This window comes from Dipodomys ordii, unplaced genomic scaffold (genome assembly GCF_000151885.1).
Source record: "Dipodomys ordii isolate 6190 unplaced genomic scaffold, Dord_2.0 Scaffold28, whole genome shotgun sequence".
Lineage (NCBI taxonomy): Eukaryota > Metazoa > Chordata > Mammalia > Rodentia > Heteromyidae > Dipodomys > Dipodomys ordii.
Window position 1 is genome coordinate 11,301,091 of NW_012267244.1, and position 21,571 is coordinate 11,322,661.

General features: G+C 35.5%; 1 protein-coding gene across 1 annotated transcript in view; it reads left to right on the forward strand.

Moving 5' to 3' along the window:
• Ap3b1 (adaptor-related protein complex 3, beta 1 subunit) overlaps positions 1-21,571 on the forward strand; it is a 245,036-nt gene that overhangs the window by 189,178 nt on the left and 34,287 nt on the right. The window contains exons 22-23 of the mRNA XM_013015820.1: positions 13,948-14,179; positions 19,640-19,724. Of these exons, the coding sequence (XP_012871274.1) occupies positions 13,948-14,179; positions 19,640-19,724 (317 nt within the window). The remainder of the gene's footprint in view (positions 1-13,947; positions 14,180-19,639; positions 19,725-21,571) is intronic.

Below are 21,571 nucleotides of genomic sequence, written 5' to 3' on the forward strand. Positions count from 1 at the left end.
CAGCCTGTAGTACAAAATAAATGAAAGCCAAGGACATTACAATTGGGAGGGAAGGAGGACTATTATTTAAAAGGCTTTTAAATGATGTCACTATATATTCTTTTAACAACATCCTCTAAAAGCCTTTGGAAAAATAGTCCCTCCCTCAGTTGTTAACAAAGACTGTACTGGGGACTGCTCTTTAAAAGGCTGTTAAGTGGTGATCCTATATTTTTTAACATCAACATCATTTAGAAACCTTTTAGAGAACAGTGCTCTTCACCCACACTAACAGAGAGAAAAAAAGACATGGGGGAAGGGATTACTTTTTTAAAGGCCTTTGGATGGTACTATCAATAAATACAGCAATATTGTTATAAAAGCTTTTTCCAATGGTGATTCAGCTTTTTTGATATGTACTTTTAACCTTATGAACCTTTGTTATTTGACAGATTGGTGTTTTAACATTGACTGAAAACTCAATTTACTAATAATCCCAAAAATACCTTTTATTGAACTTTTTATTGTTTACAAATCAATTTCACATATCTGATCTCATCTGATCCTTGAAATAGCTCAGTGAAGATAACAGGATATGTATAATTAGCCCCATTTTACTGAAGCAAAAAACAGGAGCTCCTTGAGGTTTTGATTTACCTAAGAACTCACTTGACATGAAACTATAAGCTAACATCTCACTTGAGTTGAAACTATAATCCAGTTCACTTGCCATTTGGTCCAATGCCCTATCTACCTATCCCTGGTTACTATCATATCACTTTTTTTTAAACCAAGGCTATTGGTCTTTTCAACAAGCCAAAATATTAAGAGTTGGTTACTTAAAATTAGTGTAAAAGTTGGCTTCTTTTATTTCAGTACTGAAGGTAGATTGTTATTGTTTATTGCTACTTTAAAATGATCACAGAGGTGTTAGAGTCAGATAAAGAGTACATTTCTTTTTTTACCAATGTCACTCCTTCCCTTGCTGTCTCCTAGTTTTTCCCACTGGTCCCCATCTACAAGTTGTATAGATTTTCAACATAGTATCCAGTGAGTATCACTGCTGCATCTGTTCACCTTGTGTCCTACTCTTTCTCTGCTCCCCCCTTTTCCCTCCCAGAGACAGATAAACAAGACAGAAGGAAATTAAAACAAAAACAGCAACAAAGCAAAATAAACTCTTGTTTCCACTTCCTGGAGTTGATTTCAATAAGTATTATTTTATATGGTCAGATACGCATAGCTATTGCGCCTATGTGATCCTCCCCTAAGAATATCCTCCTTTGGTCTTTTCATTCACACTCTGAATGTCTAGAGACCTGTGTAATTTATCATGTCCTGGTGTATTTTTTTTCTTGATGGTATTAGTTTTGTTAATATTGTAATGCCTATGAAAGACAGTATTCAGTATTATCTAAATGTATAATTTTTTCTGTGATATTATAGCACTGCAGACTATTTCTTGAGATTCCTTTGCCTTAAGGATGCTTACGAAGCTATCACTTAAAATTCATATACAGTGTCAGTTTATTAAATAACTGTTAAAGATAATTCCTTTTTGTGCTACTTTGTTATTTAAGTAGCTGCACAAAGTAGTTGTCATTAAACAAAGCAATATATGAATACAAAGCACCTTGATCAATGTTACCCCTTTTAACATGCTAACGACAATTCTAATCTTGTTTATTAATGTGTCTTTAAAAGTTATTCTATTAGTCAAGTATACTTATTCATAGTTAAAATTAAATTCAAGGGGGTAGGAAGGTGGCTCAGTGGTAGAGCGCTTGCCTTGCATGCATGAGGCCCTGGGTTCGATTCCTTAGCACCACATGAACAGAAAAAGCTGAAAGTAGAGCTGTGGCTCAAGTGGTAGAGCGCTAGTCTTGAGCTGAAAAACTGAGGGACAGTGCCCAGGCCCAGAGTTCAGGCCCCACGACTGACCAAAAATATAAATAAATCAATAAATTAAAAAAATTTATTCAACTAACATGAATTTTTGAAAAGTTACAATAATTTACAGTCTTCTGAGAAAAAAAGTCTCTATGGTCTTTCATGACTGACCTTTATTTTCCTTGATCATAAGCAATATTTTGTACTTATAGGAAAAGGAATTACATAGCTTCTTACTTGAGAGAAGTAACAGAGAAAGATACTAAATTCCAACGGTGGCTATGCCACTATTTTTTTCTCTTATGCTAATAAGCAGTGTTTTTAATAACAATTAAAGAAGAGCAACTTCATTAACCAGAATACTTTGTGCAGTATCTCACTGATGCCCTATAAAAATAATTAAGTCATTTTACTGACCGATGTACAAATCCAAACTCAGAGATATTAATTGTCCTCTTTTTACCAAATTACTTGAAGGTCTTCTAACTTAAAATTTAGTGTCTTATTTTTTGTTGCCAATCCTAACTGTGCTTGATAAGAAGGAACTAACAAAATGTTTGACATGTTTCACATGTCAAAAATAGTTATCACCTTGGGAACACAAGGCCAGTGCTAGAGTTTCAGCAGATAGGTTCCAGTACCAGGGCTTGCCTCAGAAAAATTTATTCAGCCACTTTAATAGTGTAAAGAAAATTGTATTAGCAGAAGGCTTTGCTAACACAGACTGTACTCTAAAGGATCTAAAATTTCTACAGAGTAAATGAACTTTCCTGGTTTCCAAAAGAATCTAAAACTTCTGTATAATAAATGAACTTCTCAGCCAGGTGCCAGTGGCTTATGCCTGAATCCTAGCTACTCAGGAGGCTGAGATCTGAGGATCACGGTTCAAAGCCAGCCTGGACAGGAAAAGTCCGTGAGACTCTTATCTCCAATAAACCACTTAGAAAACCAGAAGTAGTGCTGTGGCTCAAGTGGTAGAGCACTAGCCTTGAGTTGAAGAGCTGAGGGACAGCGCTCAGGCCCAGAGTTCAAGTCCCACATCCAACAACAACAACAAAAAAAGAACTCTCCTGGTTCCTACCACCTTACAGAAGAACTTGAAATATTATACACAGATTAAGAAAACATACTTTAATGTATTGTGTGTTTCTGCCTGTCTGTCTCATGGTCTTAGAGAACCCATTTCCCATCCTTTCCCTGTGTTAGAAATTTTTTGGCAACCTATAGTACTTGGTACTGGCATCTGTGAGTATAAGGATCCTTTTCCCTTGGTTACACTCAAAAAAAGCATCCCAGGAGGGATCTGTTACTTAAGTTAACATAGGGTAATGCAACTCTCTTTCCAATTTGTACATCAATTAAGATATGCTTCTTTTCCTAGCTACAAGACTTTATGTAGATGAAATCCATACCCCTAATCCCAGAAAACCCAAATCCCCTAATTTACAATTCACGTTAGAGGCAGTTGCATGTCTGAAATATGTAGGCTTTTCTCTCACACACTGTGATACGGTCTTGACTTTTCTGAGAATCTCCATTTTGATATAGAAAGTCTGTAGTAAATATTCTCAGCATGACCTTGTTCACAATGAGGTATAATTCTTTTTTTTTCTTTCTTTCTTTTTTTTTGGTCATGGGGCTTGAACTCTAGGCTTGGGCGTTGCCCCTGAGCCCTTCAGCTCAAGGCAAACACTCTATCACTTGAGCTACAGTGTCACTTCCAGTTTTCTGGTGGTTTATTGGGGATAAGAATTTCATGGACTTTCCTACCTGGGCTGGCTTTGAACCATGATCCTCAGATCTCAGCCTCCTGAGTAGGATTACAGGATTGAGCCACTAGGAACTGGCTTGACCTATAATTTTGTCTTGATAAAATCATTGTTTAAAGCTCCCAAGCATTACTTCTACTCCAATCCATTTTCATCATTATATTCCTTCCTTATATGAAGCCCATTCCATCTTCTCTTCCATGTTCTCTTCCCTTCCTTACCATTCTTCAGATCTCTTAATCACTTGGCCACAGTAACTGATGACCATAATGTCTCATTCAGATGAATAACCTATGTAGTTTTTAACCTCTTTGTTCATGTGGTTTCAGCTGCACATACTTTTATTTCAACTCTGAAATCCAGTCTTGTGCCCTTGCATAGGCCTATCATGCTCCTAAGGCACTTCATTTCTCCAAATTTTATTTCTGAGCTTAAATTTAAATAAGCCTTGAAGAATAGATGCCAGTATCCCCACAGATGTGGACATCAAGATAGCTAGAGATTGAGTAAATTTTGAACATCAAGATAGCTAGAGACTTAGTAACTTTTTTAGTAGCCTTTGTTAGTAGTCACTTTTTTAGAAGCTAGTAAGTTACAAGCCAATTTCAGCTTGTCTTTCTGTGTTCAAAGTTGTAATTTCCACCATATTTCACTGAGTATATAAGGGAGGTACAGTTTTAAGAAGATTATTTTGTGGAAGCATATGGTATAAATTGGTGTATAAAGAATTTAAAGATGGGAAGATCAATTAAAATGACTTGTATAGAATGGACAAGAAAAAATAATGGAATAAAAAACTGGAAGTGATACCGATTTATTGATTATAGTTAAGTCTTAAGAGATTCTGTCTGTCTGTCTATAGATCTATCTCCTATCTAAGCTACTCTGCACTGATATCTTCCTATTTAGCTTCATATAGCTAGTATAGGTGCATTATCATTCCTGGTTTATTTGTTGAGATGGCAGTCTTGCTCACTTTTTGCCTGGCAGGCCTTGAACCACATCCTTCTGATCTCTACCTTCTGTGTACTTGAAATCACATGAGTCACATGCCAGACCTGGGATTTTAGGTTTTATTTCCATAGTATTTCACATTATTTTCAATAAATACGTATTTTTTAAAACAAAAGTTTAAGAATATGTTTTTGTTTTTGTTTTTTTTTTTGCCAGTCCTGGGGCTTGAACTCAGGGCTTAGGCACTGTCCCTGAGCTTCTTTTGCTCAGGGTTAGCACTCTACCACTTGAGCCACAGTGCCACTTCTGGCTTTTTCTGTTTATGTGGTATTGAGGAATCGAACCCAGGGCTTCATGCATGCTAGGCAAGCACTCTACCACGAAGCCACATTCCCAGCCCAAGAATAGTTTTAAGTGTCCAGCAGTTAATAGCTACTCAGAAACCTAATATCTGAGGATTAATGCTCAAAGCCAGCAGAAAAGTCTACAAGACTCTAAATCTAATTAGCTCCAAAATCCTAGACTGGAAAGGTGGTTCAAGAGGTAGAACACCAATCATGAACAAATTCAAGGCCCTTAACCCAAGCTCTGATAACAGTATTAAAAAAATAAATAAAAAATAAAGGAGCCAAGCGCTGGGGTCTCACGCCTGTAATCCTAGCTACTCAGGAGGCTGAGATCCGAGAATCATGGCTCAAAGCCAGCCCAAGCAGGAAAGTCTCTGAGACTCCAATTAATCACCAGAAAACCAGAAGTGGTGCTGTGGCTCAAGTGGTAGAGCACTTGACTTGTGCTGAAGAGCTCAAGGACAGTACCCCAGCCCAGAGTTCAAGCCCCACAACTGACAAAGGGAGAAAAAAAAAGGAACATCACACTTTTCTAATAGTTGAAGTGTTATAAATAGGATTCAAAGACAACACCACTTTTCAAACTTATGTATGAGAGATGACTTCTTTTTTTTTTGTATCTTGTTATTCATTATTTTGAATGAGAAAGCAACAGAACTACTAGTACCAAATGATTTTTATATGTCATAAAACAGCTTAACACAAGACATAATTGTTTTGTGTGTATGTAGATTATTCTGGATTCTAATGAAAGTTACTATAACCACTTAATGTAACCTTTACAATAAACGCTTTGAAAATCAGATTGTTTTTATTAGTAGTATTAAAATTATAAAGGAAATACAAATATTATAATAGAAAATATCTATAGATAGTGCAACCCATATCCCTAGTTCTGGTACTTTTTTTTATGAAAGTGTTAAGTAGAAATGTGTGTGTGTGTGTGTGTGTGTGTGTGTGTGTGTGTAATATATACATAGAGATACACATCATTTTAGGTTTTAGGTTTTTTTTAATATTAAATTTACTGACAGTAAAGCTTTCATGTTTGCCTTTAGAGAGAGGAAAGAATAGGATATTGTCATAAAGTAATTCCTTATCTCAAAACCAGTATAAAGTAAATATATCATACATCCAGGGGTCTACAAGCTTTCTGTTCTTGAGTTTTGTTGAGGGCATTGATAGTGATGAAACCTTGTACATCCTAGGCAAATGGTTCTGTCACTGAGCTATATATTTTAAATAAAAGGCCAGATGGTAAATATATTCAGCCTCTGGATCATAACCACTTAACATTGCCATTGTGGTACAAAAGTAGACATAGTATATAAATAAATAAGTGTGTTTCTGTTCCATAAATATTTATAGACACCTAAATAAGAGTTTCATAGACTTTACAAATTTTCTTTGTACTTCTCTACCCTCTAAAAATAATAGACATAAAGCTAGGTGTTGGTGGACCCACACCTGTAATGCTACAGCATCACAGTTAAAGGCCACTCCAGGCAGGAAAGTTTGCTGTATACCATCAAAAATAACAAGCAAAATGCAGGAATAGAGACTTAGCTTGTTATAAGATGCACAAAACTCTGATTTCCAACCTCAGAAACACCACCAAAAAAAAAAATGTAAAAACCATTCTCAGTGTACAAATCATATAGAAATTGGCAAATAGGCAGTGGATTAGATTTGATTTCAGACTATCACTTGCTGGTGCCTGCCTGCTTAGCACCATGCATAAGTTAACATATTCATTTAATGTTCATAATACATTTTAAATGCATTGATTATCAAATAAGTGAGAAAGTAATTTTTTATAATCTATACTGAGTACTGAAAGTGAGTTTTCACAATTACTTACTAGAATAACTAAATATATACCCATAAGAAAGTTCTCCCTAACTATAATAAATAGTTGTAAGTAAGTAGTCTTTTAAGATTTGAATATATTTCTTTTGAGACTAGGGTTTAGGTAAGAATTGACCAAATTTGCCTTTTCCTTTTGTAACCTAGGTACTAGATTCAATGCAATGAGCTGAAAGTAAAATGAAGACTCACTCTCTATGTTATACTAGTAAAAAGACAATATTGTAGCTTTCTGCCCCACAAAATTGAGACATACATTGACTTTAAAAGCACTAATTTTAAAGATGAAGCTTACCTCTGTTTACAGCTATTTTCTTACCTCATCATTTTTATAAATCATATATAAATTGATTCTGCTATAAAATAAGCCAAACAGAGCTAGGTACAGAGAAATCATTTTACATCCTGCAGATCTTCAATTTTTTTTAAATTTAGAAAGCAGAATAGATTGTTAATGTTAAAAAATGATTGAGTAATATGAATTAAATCATAAAACTTGGAAAACATTGTTTTCATAAAGCTTTATGTGGAAATATCTTTGAAATACTAATGCAGATGCTGAACAAGGTTTATTTTAAGCCACTTACTTTATATTCCATGTTTTATTTTTCAAATCTCATTCTAAATTTTATAATTCAATCATTTTGAACAGCTATGTTCAAAAGAAGTTTTACAACTTTAATCTTAATAATCTCCAAAAAAGCAGACATGGTATGTCATAAAATAACTATTAGTGACTAGTTTGTATCCTATAAATCTAACTTGAGTTGATAATATGGTCCATTACCAGCTAACTGCACAGAGTATTTTTCATTTTACACTCTTCAGTTACTTTTTAGTGAAGTGTTAAAAAATATGAAGCTTTTCTCCTCTCTAAAATTGCACGCTGTCTGTCTGTTATTAGGGAGATAACAGCTCTTATAAATGTTTCAGTAAGCACTAAGTAGACAGTTATGTGCACTCTCATTCCACGCTTATTTGCTTACTGTAATAAACTGATAAAATATGTGTGGTTTGTCTCTGTGTATCTGCAGGCATCATGAGTCACATAGATTTCCTTTAGAAATAATGTTGTGTCTGCAGAATTGATTGCTTATTTTCGCAAACCATCTAAAGGTACACAAACGACTTTTATTATTTAAACATATGCTAGGTAAAGATTTGTTGAGGATCATCTTACTGTTACTTGATGCTTTTTGTTCTTTTAACTCTTGGGGGAAGCTTTATTACTATAGCTACTGAACTGATTACTTCCTTAAGAATCATAGTGTAGGTGATCCATATCATTTGCTTATAATGCAGCTAAATTTTTAACTCTTTGAACATTAGTGGTTAGATAATTAAATCAAGATCTAATCTTTTCTAGCATTGTTTCTTATCCTCTCCTATTTATACAAGCTTGATTAAAATAATCCTTATAGCTGAAACTAGATTTTGCTAGTGTTTCTACCATAGAAGGGCTAATAGTTGTTGTTTTGTGTGTAGTTATAAATTTCTATGCAGTTAAGTATAATGGAAAATTTCAATTAATTTCCTGAAACAAATGTTAATATTGATCATCTCCATCCATTACTACATTGTATTGAAATGGCTGCAGCATTTTTAGGAAATGTAAGCATTGAACAGTTAGCATCCAAGTACAGTTATAACCAATTTTAAAAGTGTATTATTTGTAAAATCTATAGTCATTTAAAATCTTAGTGGGCAAGATTATGTTTTATACAAGAATTTAAGTGGGGAAGTAGATGGGAAAACAAGTAATAAAAGTTAATATTTTATGTTAGAGAAGGAATCAAGTGGCTATGTGAAAAGAAAAAATGGTATCGGGAGGAAGAAATGCAGTTGGATTAAACCTCGTTAGATGAGTAACAATGAAACAAGACATGTCGGAGCTAAGCCATGAGGGAGGAAGCATATTCGGGGCAGAGGAACTGCCAGCACCAACGGCTGATGGTAGGGCCTTGACTGTTACTTAAAAGTACTATATGTCCCTCCCCCCACGGTATACCCCGTTTCAACTGTATTTGATGTTGGTATAATTTGTGGAGGTGAAGGGAAAAGACAAATTGTTTACATAGGGATACAGATGGACCCATTGCAACAATGAGATGTACAAGACATTATGTCAAAAAACGAACTTTACAACTTTGGCCATGGGCGGGGGGGGGGGGAGGGAAGGAAGGGGGAAAGGATGGTAAGGGGAAACAAAGGAGGAGGCAACAATGCTTGATAAGAAATGTACTCATTATCTTGCCCATGTAATTATAACCCCTCTGTATGGTATTTTCACAATTAAAAAAAAGAAAGAAAGAAAAGAAAAAGCTGGAATTAGAGCTATGGCTGGAAGTAGAACGTTAGCTTTGAGCAAAAAATCTCTGGTACAGTGCCCAGGCCTGGTGTTCTAGCCTCACAACTAGCACCAGAAAAAAAAAAAAAAAGATTGCGTCAGGGTGACTGAAGGTAGAAAAGAGTGAGTAGTAGGTTCAAGAATAATAGGAAAGTGGGGCTGGGAAGGTGGCTCAATGGTAGAGCGCTTGCATTGCATGCATGAGGCTCTGGGTTTGTTTCCTCAGCACCACATAAGCAAAAAATAAAAAAGCCGGAAGTGGTGCTGTGGCTCAAGTGGTAGAGCACTGGACTTGAGGTGAAGATCTGAGGGACAGTGCCCAGGCCCAGAGTTCAGGCCCCAGGCCCCACGACAGGACCCAAAAAAAAAAAAAAATAGAATAATCGGAAAGGAAGTGAAAAGATCCTAATACTCCCAAGATCTGAGAAACTTCTTAGATATAATAAATTCTTAGCAAATCAGCACAGTACAGTACAAAAATATCATGAAAAATAACTACTTTTCTATATTAATAACATACATGCTGAGAAACAAGGGAAATAATCTTATTTATAATAGTCTCTCCCCCTCCAAAAAAAAAAAGCCGAAAACGTAGGAATTAACCAAATCAAGAAGGTGAAAGACTTCTACAGTGAAAACTATGAAACACTAAAGAAAGAAATTAAAGAAGATAACTAGAAGATGTAAAGGCCCACCATCTTCATGGGTTGACAGAATTATTCATTATTAATATGGAAACAAAAAGACTTCAAGGAAACTGGGTGCTGGTGACTTACACCTATAGTCCTAGCCACTCAGGAGGTTAGCTCTGAGAATAATGGTTCAAAGCCAGACTGGGCAGGAGAGTTCATGAGACTCATATCTCCAGTTAGCTACCAGAAAACCAGAAGTGGCACTATGGCTAAATTGTTTGTGCACTCACATTGAATGAAAACTCAGGGACAGTACCTAGGCCCCTAGTTCAAGCCCCATGACTGACCTCAAGCAATCAAATCAATCACAAGCAAAAAGAACAATGCTGGAGGGATCACAGCTCTAGATTTCAAATTAGAATTCAGAGTTCTGCTAACACAAACAGCTTGGCACTAACACTGACAGGCTCATTGGCAAATGGAAATAAGCTAACACAGCTACAGCCAAGTGATTCCCCACAAAGGTGATTTTTTTTTTGAAAGGCACTGGAAAAAAGCCAACAAACATCTTTGAACAAATAATGCTGGAAAACTGGATATCAGCATTGAGAAGACTCAGTGAAACTAAGTCTTTGTCTTTCATCCTGTGTAAAAATCAGTTCAAAGTGGATTAATTCAAATGTTCCTGAGTTCAAGCCCCATACTGGCACTGGATGGGGGGGGGGAAAGGGGGGCAGAATAAATACCAATAAATACATGAGAAAATGTTCAGTCAGTATCATCAGCCATCAGGGAAATCCAAATCAAAACTACATTGAGATTCTCTCTCATCCTAGTCAAGTTAGCTATCATCTTCCAGTGGTACCAAGCTTAGGACCAAACTGCTATTATAGAACAATGGGCACATTCAAGGTGGTTTGGCTATAGATATGGACCACGTATTTAACACATGGGTCTTTAGGGGCATTTAATTCCCAACCTGCTATACTTTTCTTCAATGTTTAAATCATATTCTTTTCCCCATATTTTATCAAGTAGTTGTACAGAGTGCTTTTGATTCCATAAGTGAGGTCACCCCTTCCATCATTCTCCTATGTTTCCCCACTTCATCTCTACCCTCAAATTCCATAGTTTAAATTTTACATCATGTACATTGACCATAATTTGCTCACCTTTCTTCCCTCCATTCATGTGTCCCACTGCCTAAACTTTTAGGAGTTTCCACAGAAGTGAAACTGCCTACATCAATATTTGCTTAATGATTTAATTACATCTGCAGCTCAGGAACAATGTAGACAGGATTAAGACCTGGTTAGAGTTTTTAGTGTAGTTATCATCTAATTATACGAATTATCATGTAATAATGGAGCTGGAAGATGGTAGTTTATGCCAGTAATCCTAGCTACTCAGGAGGTGAGATCCAGAAAGAAGATCAAAGTCTGAGCCCAGCTTTGGCAGAAAAGTTTGCTAGAATACATCTCCAAGTAACCAGCAAAAAGCAGGACTGAAGGTGTGGCTTGAATGGTAGAGACCAGCTAAGCAAGTGCAAGGCCCTAGTCCAAACCATTTAAAGCTTATATTTAAGGTTGATGGTTGAAGTTTTATAAATTTATGGGAGAAAATAGGATTCTTGCTGATATATTGGTATATACACATATAAATATAAAATCTGTATATAAATATATATATGCACACACATTCCTTTTCTTGTGTCTGTTTCAGTTGCATATCTTTTTTTTTTCTTTTTTGGTACTGAGGAGGAAACCCAGCCTTGCACATACTAGTCAAGTACCTTACCATTAGCTACAGTCCCAGCTCAGCGCATTATATCCTTGACTGGATGTTCATTACTAAGAGAAGTTGTTTGGATACATAGTAATCAATATCTGAGGATTTATAATGACATTATTGAGATACGTGTGTGTGTGTGTGTGTGTGTGTGTGTGTGTGTGTGTGTGTGTGTGTGTGTGTCAGTCATCCTGGGGCTTGACCTCTGGGTTTGGGTCCTCATTTTCATTCAAGGCTGGCACTCTGTTACTTTAGCCCCACCTCCACTTCCAGCTTTTTGCTGGCTAGTTAAAGATAATTAAAGATAAAAGTCTCTTGGGTTTGTGTGCTTGGGCTGGCATCAAACCATGATCCTCAGATCTCAGATTGCTGAGTAGGTAGGATTGCAGGCATGAACCACTGGTGCTGGACTTGAGAGTTAAAATTCTTGAATATTGAAATAGAAGATCTTAATAAAAATTTTTTTTGAAATAATAACTTAATATGTAGCCCAGGCTGGCCTTGAAGTCAAGATTCCCCCTCAGTCTTCTAAGTGCTGGCATTATGGGTACGTGCCACCACACTTGGCTGCAAATAGTATTTATTCAGTCAAAAGAACCTATCCATAGAAATAAAAATACTTTAAAAAACTTGAAATTCCTGGGAGTAGCGGGGAGAGAACTAGGCTGTTTACTATCATGAGAAGACTGTACTAGATTGAAAAGAGTACTTGCTTTACTATTTTACTTCCAAAATTTAGGTAATATACCAATCACAAATTTGTACATTCATAAATTTTAACAATTGTTTTAAATTTTGACATTAATAAATTGATTGTTTTGAGATACCGTGTTTTAGTGATACTTAGAAGACATTTTATCATCTTATATTCGTATTTGATATTTAATTCTTTTATTGAATTTATTGAATTACTAATAGTGTTACTAATTTATAACATCATCCGGTGTGTCATGCCTGATTTGGAATACCTCTATTTAAAATAAAAAGATAGCTAGAACTTGCTCTTAGACAGCATTTCTTTATTTAATATGCTGCTTATGAGTTCAATCAAAATGAGATTCAGGAAAGAATTTAACTAAGAATCTAACATTCAAGGGAAGGATAAAGAGATGATTAGCCAGGAAAATTATTGAAGAATGGTGAATAAGGAAAGATTTGTGTTACCAAATAATTGAATCATATTATAGTACTCTAAGAAATGAAATTATTTTACTATGGGTTTAACAGATTAATCTAGGCCCAGAAATGTTCACATTTATAAGTTGTTGAGAAAAGACTATTCATGATCTCATGTAGACAATTGATTTAAATATTTGGAAAAAACTTAAACATGGAGCTAATATCAATTTCACATGAACTATAAACTTTAGGCAATATGACTATTAACTGACTTTGAAGTAGGAAAAAGTATTTTTAATCCATTAAAGCAAGAAAAATGAAGCCATCTGAGTCTGAAAGCCATGGTCTTCAGCTTCCAGTAGAAGAAATTTAGCTATGGGAGGATACATACAAGGAGTCAAGATTGAAAACAAAGGAACAAACTGTTGATTATTTGTAATGATACTTTTTTTGTAGTTGTAATGTCTTATAATTGAAACATTCAAAACAACCAAATGACAATCTATTAAAATCAGTGATGATGTTAGCCAATGGCTCCATATGGTACTGGGGGTATCTTGGGGGAGAACCTTATAACTCATTTTTTAAAGGGCAGGTGTAGTGGCACACACCATAGTCCCAACACTCAGGAAATTGAACAAGAAAAATTTTGAGACTACCTTGGGCTACATAACTACATAGTAAATAAGAACCTATTTTTTAGAATTATGTAACAGCCAGGCACCAGTGGCTCACACCTGTAATTCTAACTATTCAATAGTCTGAGATCTGAGGATTGTGGTTCAAAGCCAGCCAAAGCAGGAAAGTCTGTGAGACTCTTACTCCCAATTAATTGCCAAAAAAGCTGGATGTAGAACTGTGGCTCGTGGTAGAACACTATCCTTGAGTAAAAAAACTTCAGGGATGGTGCTCAGGCCCTGTGCTCAGTGGCCAGGCCTTAAGTTCAAGCCCCAGGCTGGCACCAAAAAAAAATAAAATAAAGTTATATACTTAAGGTTGTTTTCCTCTTATCAAAATATCTTAATATATGCCTGCAGAGTACAGAAAAAAGAAGATATTTTTCAAAGGTATTTATATTACCTTTTAATATGTTTTGCCTAATATCCATGAGTGTTACATGCTTCTTTTATGAATTATTATTTTTGTAATACTTCAGAGAAACCAGAAATCAAATATCATAAACATTGGCTTATTTCTTAGAATTGATAACTATATTCATTAATTCATCTTTTATTTCTTTTTCCCTTATTCAATAGGTTGCTGCTCCTGTCTTTGTACCAATGAAAACACATGTTCTGCTTCATCGAATGAGTGGAAAAGGACTGGCTGCCCACTATTTCTTTCCGAGACAACCTTCCATTTTTGGTGATAAGATGGTCTCTGTGCAAGTAACACTGAATAATACTTCAGATCGAAAGATAGAAAACATCCACATAGGGGAAAAAAAACTTCCTATAGGCATGCAAATGCATGTCTTTAATCCAATAGGTAAATATCAATTCTTATTTAAAACTTTCATAACCAAATGTTTTTATTTTAATAGTAGATTCTTTTTAGTTAAAAAAGGTAAACAACATTATTTTATTGGCTATTAGCATGCTTAGTTTATAATCGTTTTCCTTTTTTTTCCCCTCATTTGGTGGTTGTGGTTTGGGGGAATCAAACCCAAGTCCTGTTTTCCTTCTTTTGAACTTGCATTTGTTATTTAAGAAAGATATTTCTTTGGACCTGATGAGTTAAGTCCCAGCAATATTAATCCCAGTAATGCTGAAAGGATGAATCAGCAAAATCTAAATTGCTTACCCAGTTCACCTGCCTATATCACTTCTGCCTACTTCTCCTGGTTAGCTTCCTTTTCTGCCTTGATTTTAAGTGGCTACTGTGTATAAAAAGCAGAGGCTGAATGTGAGGCTCAGCTGGCAGAGCACCTGCCTTGCAAGCATAAAGCCCACACAGTTCAAACTCAAGGACAAAAACAGAAAAATAAAATAATAAAAATGAAGTAAGCTAAGACAAAGGGTGGGTCCTATTCTATTTGTCTTCTTCCACATATAAAATATAGAAGAATCCATAGTGAATTTGTCCTCAGTAGGTTTTTTAAATACTTTGAATCACTGCCACCATTTAAATTTTTTTGTTTTAATATTTAAAGAGAAAGAGTTTTATAAATAGCTTTATAAATGGCATAAAATAAGGCACTGAGGCATGGCTGAGCCTTTATCCCTGTGAGCAGCAGCCAGCTAGTGCTGGGCAGCAGCTGCCTCCCATGCAGCACTTGCTTTGCAGCACTGGTGCTCAGGGGACTCTTGGTGGCATCCATCTGCCTCCTTGAAGTTTGTGAGGATTTTGCCAAAACTGTACCTTTCAAAAATTAAATGTAAAGCCGTGCACCGGTGACTCACGCCTGTAATCCTAGCTACTCAGGAGGCTGAGATTTGAGGGTTGTGGTTCAACCTGCCTGGGCAGGAAAGTCCATGAGATCTTATCTTCAATTAATTGCCAGAAAACTGAAGTGGCACTGTGGCTCAAAGTGGAAGAGTGCTATCCTTGAGCTGAAGAGCTGAGGGACAACACCCAAACCCACGACCAACCAAAAAAAAAAAAAAATTAAATGTAACAGTTATACTTTGAATTTGAAATGGTGGACTGTTCAGAATAACCTATCTCTTTACTATTTTTAATGGACAATCCAAAGGTGTAGTTGGGAGAAACTTTAGATGAAGACTCAAAAATAATATTAGGTTGCTTGTGTCTTTTCAACCTTAAAAATGTTATCAGAAAGCCTCAGAAGATCCTTTTTAGTATACTTTAAGTGCACAATACCTTTGGATCAGCTCAAATGTGATAAAACTACACTATTTTTCTATAATTCTGCTTTCTATTGCTACAGAATTTTTTTCTATAATTCCCACAGGTCAGTTAAGGAACACTTTTGTTTGTTACATTTTTCACAATGGAATGAAACAATTTCTAAAGGATAGAGCCTGATAGATGTTTTAATTTTTGAGTTAATATACCTTGTAATGTGAGAATGCGCGTGTGTGCGTGGGCACCTCCAGCCTATTCCCATTGTTCTCTACTGCCATTCTAAACAACGTAAATAATGTTAGGTAGGTTTCATTATGGTGTGTATGGGTGTGTGCGTGCACGTGCGCACGCATGCGCATGTCACACGTGCTCGTGCGTGCACTCCTTTGATCCTCTTCAATATAGCCTGGGAGACTGAAGAACAACCAAAATTTTTTTTTCTTTTAAGTTAAGTTAAAGTATGTTGATTGCAGACTGTATTTAATGCCGTTTTATTTTACAAAGAATACAGAGAATCTTGATTTTTATTGAATTATTTTTGCAAACAATATAGTCAAAGAAGTATAGATTATACCAAATTGTGATCTTTCTGATTACTTACAATCAAGCTCTTTTTTTATCTAGTTAAAAAATTAGTTTAGTTTAAGAAGTGTCAAGTAGCTGATATATGAATTGCTTGAAGGTTGAAAATGTTATCCAAAGGTTAAAACAGTAGAACAGTATTAATGTTTCCTTGGGCTGGCATAATGAGTTGATGAGTTGACCTTTTATTGGCCTATGTAGAATAGAAGAAATAAATATAATAAATTTCACAGTATGACCTTAACACCGAAATAAAATATGAATATATACCATTGCCACCGTACTAGTTAAAGGCTTTTCTTTTCCATTTTTAGGCAAATTTTTATGACTGCAATGTTTCATTCATTTTGTTGGCATTTATTGAATGATTTCAAGAGAGTTCTTTCGCATGACTTCAAGAGAGTTCTTTCTCATGAATGGGGATAGACTTTATTACCAATAGAGTACAATAGAGTTATAGAACATAATATATTTAAATTAGTCTCCCAACAGCTTAAGAATGCAACAAAAACCAAACACTTTTAAATGTTTGTTTGGAGATTTTTTTAAGTAATATGTTTTATGCATTCAGCACTTATACAGGTGTTCAGGGGTCCAGTAGCCTTCTTCTCTTGTCACCAACCTGTTTTCTTTTGGTCTGTAATATACAATGACCTTTGTCTAGATTTTGCCCCGACTTTAGGATGAAACTGGAGTCCTTATAAGAATACCTGTATTAGCCAGGTTCCCGTGGCTCTCTCCTGTAATCCTAGCTACTCAGAAGGCTGGGATCTGAGAATTGCGGTTCAAAGCCAGCCCGAGCAGGAAAATCCATGAGACTCTTATTTCTAATAAACCACCAGAAAACCATAAGTGGCACTGTGGCTCAAGTGGTAGAGCGCTCACCTTAAGCTGAAGAGATGAGTGACAGTGCCCAGGCCCAGAGTTCAAGCCCCACAATGGACAAAAAAAAAGAATATCTGTATTAATGTACCATGTTTTCCAAAGAAACAAAGTATATAGGAGATTTTTTAAAATACAGAATAGCCTTAAGCTTGTCTTTATTATCTTCAGTGACTTTCCATTAACAGTTGACAAATTTGAGTTCAGCTAAGATTTCACTAGTTCCTGTACAACTGTCACATCAAAGTGAATGACGTCTGTGTGATTACATTTTTCATTATCAGTGGTGTGGAGCCGGTGTTTTTCAGCCATTTCTGTGTAGCTATCTCAGATATATCACAGCAAATCCAGAAGCAGTATCCAAATACAGTTATCTAATTGAGCAAGCTTTCCCAATTTAGTAGGCCCCAAATATTATAAAAATCCATTATATGAATAATTTTATGCTGATCATTTTGCTCTTGAAGTGCTCATGTAATAAAACATGCCATTGATCACGAACTGTCCTCCAGAATTAGCATGGCACTAACCTCACAGTTAATTATCGTAAGACTGAAGACAATATCAGGCAGTGTCAAAGAGCGCTATCAGCAGGGCATCTTGAAAGCTGTCACTTTGTCAAATGAAATATAAGAATACAGGATGTAGAGAGAGCTAAATCATAAATGCTATCATGTTTTAGAGATGACAGGATTTGCTTCTAGTGTGGTATCAGATACAAAGAAGACTAAACAAACCCAGCTATGTTCGTTGCCCAGATGTTAAGAATTCACTAAAGAAATAGCCTTAGGGATAGACATATCTCAGAAGTAGTACTCTTGCTTAGCATGTGTGAAGCCCTGAATTCCATCCTCACCATGGGGAAAAATAAAAAAATAAAATAGCCTTTAGCAATGAGACTGACAGAGTTGTGAGCTGATGAAAGCATGTATCATTAGGAGGAATGGAAGTTTGTAAACGTTGGAATCTAAGTAGAATACAGTTTTCTTCTTTGCTTGTTTCATTATTGTCAACTGTAAAATAAACTAGATTATCTATATATTTCCATACTTGATAAATTGACAGTTGAGGTTTCAGAAGTATTTGCCAAATCTATAAAATATCATTTTGTTATTTGTTTTATAATGATAATAAGACCTGACATTAGGGGCTGGCTATGTGATTTAGTGGTAGAGTGCTTAATCTGGCGTACATAAGGCCATGGGTTCAATTACTCGGTACCACATTAAAGAAAAAAACCAAACTGACATTAATTTTCAGTTATTAATTTTTGAGTAATATAGTTTCAATAATGCCCATTCTCTTGGCTACCTTCTGAATGTATCTTAATTTCTTACAACTTTAATCCTTATTTGTTAGATTTTTTTTCAACTGAAAAAAATAGAGTATTATTTAAAATTTACTTCCTTACCTAGGGTAGATATTCTACAGTATTTGATGCATAATCTTTTATAAACCTCAAGAGTCTAAAATAGGTGTTCAAAACATGCATCTATTTCCAGCCAGGTGCTAGTAGCTCACAACTACTCAGGAAGCTGAGAACCTGGAGGATCTCAACACAAAGCTAGCTTGAGCACAAAAATATGTAAGACTCAGCCTGGCCCGGTGGCTCACGCTTGTAATCCTAGCTACTCAGGAGGCTGAGATCTGAGTGAGTGGCCCAGTGTGTTTGCAGACAAGGAGGGTGGTACATTATGAAGAGCATCACCCACAGCACAACCATTCATCCCAGTTCTCTCAGGACAGCTCCAGTTGATGGCTAGTGTCCTGGAATCACATCCAGTTAAGTGCCTCTTTTCACTCTCTGAAGTGTGCTGTTGTTGAATTAACTGTATGAATCTTTTATTCACATAATGAACACAAAAGTGTCCATGTTCCTTCTTTCCTTTCTTTTTTTCTTTCATGGCAGTCCTGGGCTTGAACTTAGTGCTTAGGAGCTGTCACTGAGTTTTTCTGCTATCTCTAGAGCCACAGTTACACTTCCAGCATTTTGGTTGTTAATTGGAGATAAAAATCTTACAAACAAGCTGGGCACCGGTGGCTCACACCTGTAATCCTAGCTACTTAGGAGGCTGAGATCTGATGCTCGCAGTTCAAGGTCAGCATGGACAAGAAAGTCCGTGACATTCTTATCTCCAGTTAAACCACTAGAAAACCGGAAGTGGTGCTGTGGCTCAAGCGGTAGAGTGCTCACCTTGCCCTGAAGAGCTGAGGGATAGCACCCAAGCCCAGAGTTCAAGCCCCAGAACCAACCAAAAAAAAATATATATATAAATATATATATGCAAGACTCCAGCTTCAAAATAACAAGCAAAAAGCTGAGCTGGAAACATAACTCAAGTGCCAATTGAGTGAGTATGAAGCTTTTCAGTTCAGACCCTAGTACTGTCAAATGAAAATTACCCAAAATAACAAAAATTTCTCTTATAGAGCGTATCATGAAGAGACTTGTCTCTGAAACAAATAGAGGTAAGGTTTGGTAGAGTATGTAAATGCAGAATTAAGATTATGAAAACGAAGATCTTCATAGTGAAGTCATAAATTTTTAACATTTTCATTTTAGATTCTTTTAGGTCATCAAGTTTTGCTGTATTAACTAAATTACAAATATTATATGAACAGTGTTTAGTTTGCCTCTTTTTCACATAACCATGTGTAAATTATCTTATTTCCTAGACTCTCTTGAGCCTGAGGCATCCATTACTGTTTCAATGGGTATAGACTTTTGTGATTCTACACAGACTGCCAGTTTCCAGTTGTGGTAAGTTCAGTTGCTGTTCTGTTTTATATTACCTTTAAGGTTAGCAGATCAAAAACTAGGCTTTCAACAGCTCTTTTCTGTGAGAGATAAAACATTTAAATATCTAAAATGTGGTTTTCTTTGACAATGTTTGAACTGCTGTGTATAAATTGTATACAGTATGTGTAGTTTCAGTGTTTCTAACACAGTCATTATGATCTGCCAAATGTCATTGAAATTCTTGATGTGTTGGATAAAAAACAAAGCTACTAATAAATTAAGTTTTTTTGTTTGTTTTAACATTTATTTTACTTTTATTGTCAAGGCGATATACAGAGAGGTTACAGTTACATAAGATATTGATTACATTTCTTGTCTAACTTGTTACCCCCCTCCTCATTTTTCTCCCTCTTTTCCTTCTTCACACCCAATCTCCCATGGTTTTTGGTTATTACTTTTTTTTTACATATTTAAACACTATAGTTTTGGAAAATTCAGGACAAATTAGAAACTTTTACAATATTATTGAATAGCCCAGAAAACGTCTCTTTTTAGACAGTATGTCATTATGAAATAGGTTGAGTTTCTTGGGTAGTAGAGTATTATTGTTTCTAAATGCATATACATTTCCCCTTTTTACTTTAATTTACAAACTGCCTAAGAGAGATTATGTGATTTTAATTTTAAAATCCCACTTTTGGGCATTTACCCAAATGTTTACAAACAAGACCACACTAAAGCTACCAGCACAACTATGTTTATTGCAGCATTATTTACCATAGCTAAGATATGGAACCAACCCAGATGCCCCTCAGTAGATGAATGGATCAAGAAAATGTGGTATATATACACAATGGAATTCTATGCCTCCATCAGAAAGAACGACATTGCCCCATTTCTTAGGAAATGGAAAGGCTTGGAAAAAATTATATTAAGTGAAGTAAGCCAAGCCCAAAGAAACATAAGTCTCATGGTTTCCCTTATTTGCAATATCTAGTATATGTCTGAGTCAAGCAGAAAAGGTCAGATAAGTTGATGTTAGGGAAATGAACCCTAAGATATGTATGTAAATGATTTTTCTTTCATGCATTTGTTTCTAACGCACTTACAAGATTATTTATTTGTTGCTTTGTATGTCCCTCCCCCACAGTATAACCCCTGCTTTCACTGTATTTGATGTCAGTATAATTTGTGGAGGGGAAGGGGAAAAACAAGTCGTTTAAATAAGGGTACAAGTGGGCCCGTTGCAACAATGAGAAGTACAAGTCACTTCGAAAACAAACTTTACAACTTTGGGGGGGGCAGGGGGGAGGCTGGGAAGGGATGGGAAAGGTAAACAAAGGAGGAGGCTACAATGCTTGATAAGAAATGTACTCATTATCTTGCCCATGTAATTGTAATCCCTCTGTACAGTATTTTCACAATAAAAAAATTTCATGCAGTTTAAAAAAAATGTATTGTCATTGCTATTTTTATATGTTTTATGAAAACCTTCTACTGATGAAATCTAAAGGCCACTTGCAAATTAGTATAGAGGTATTTATGCATTTGAAAATTATCTTTAAATTCCCTTTATTTATATTTTTCTAATATAGAATATAGATTGTTATTTTGAATCGAATTTGCTTTGTTTTTATTCTAAAACAAATTGAAATGTTTTACTTACCTGAATTTTTTTTTAAATTTTTTATTGTGAAAATACCATACAGAGGGGTTACAATTACATGGGCAAAGTAATGAGTGCATTTCTTTTCTTTTCTTTTTTTTTCTTTTTTTTTTTTTTTATTTTGAACATACTGTACAGAGGGGTTACAATTACATGGGCAAGATAATGAGTACATTTCTTATCAAGCATTGTAGCCTCCTCC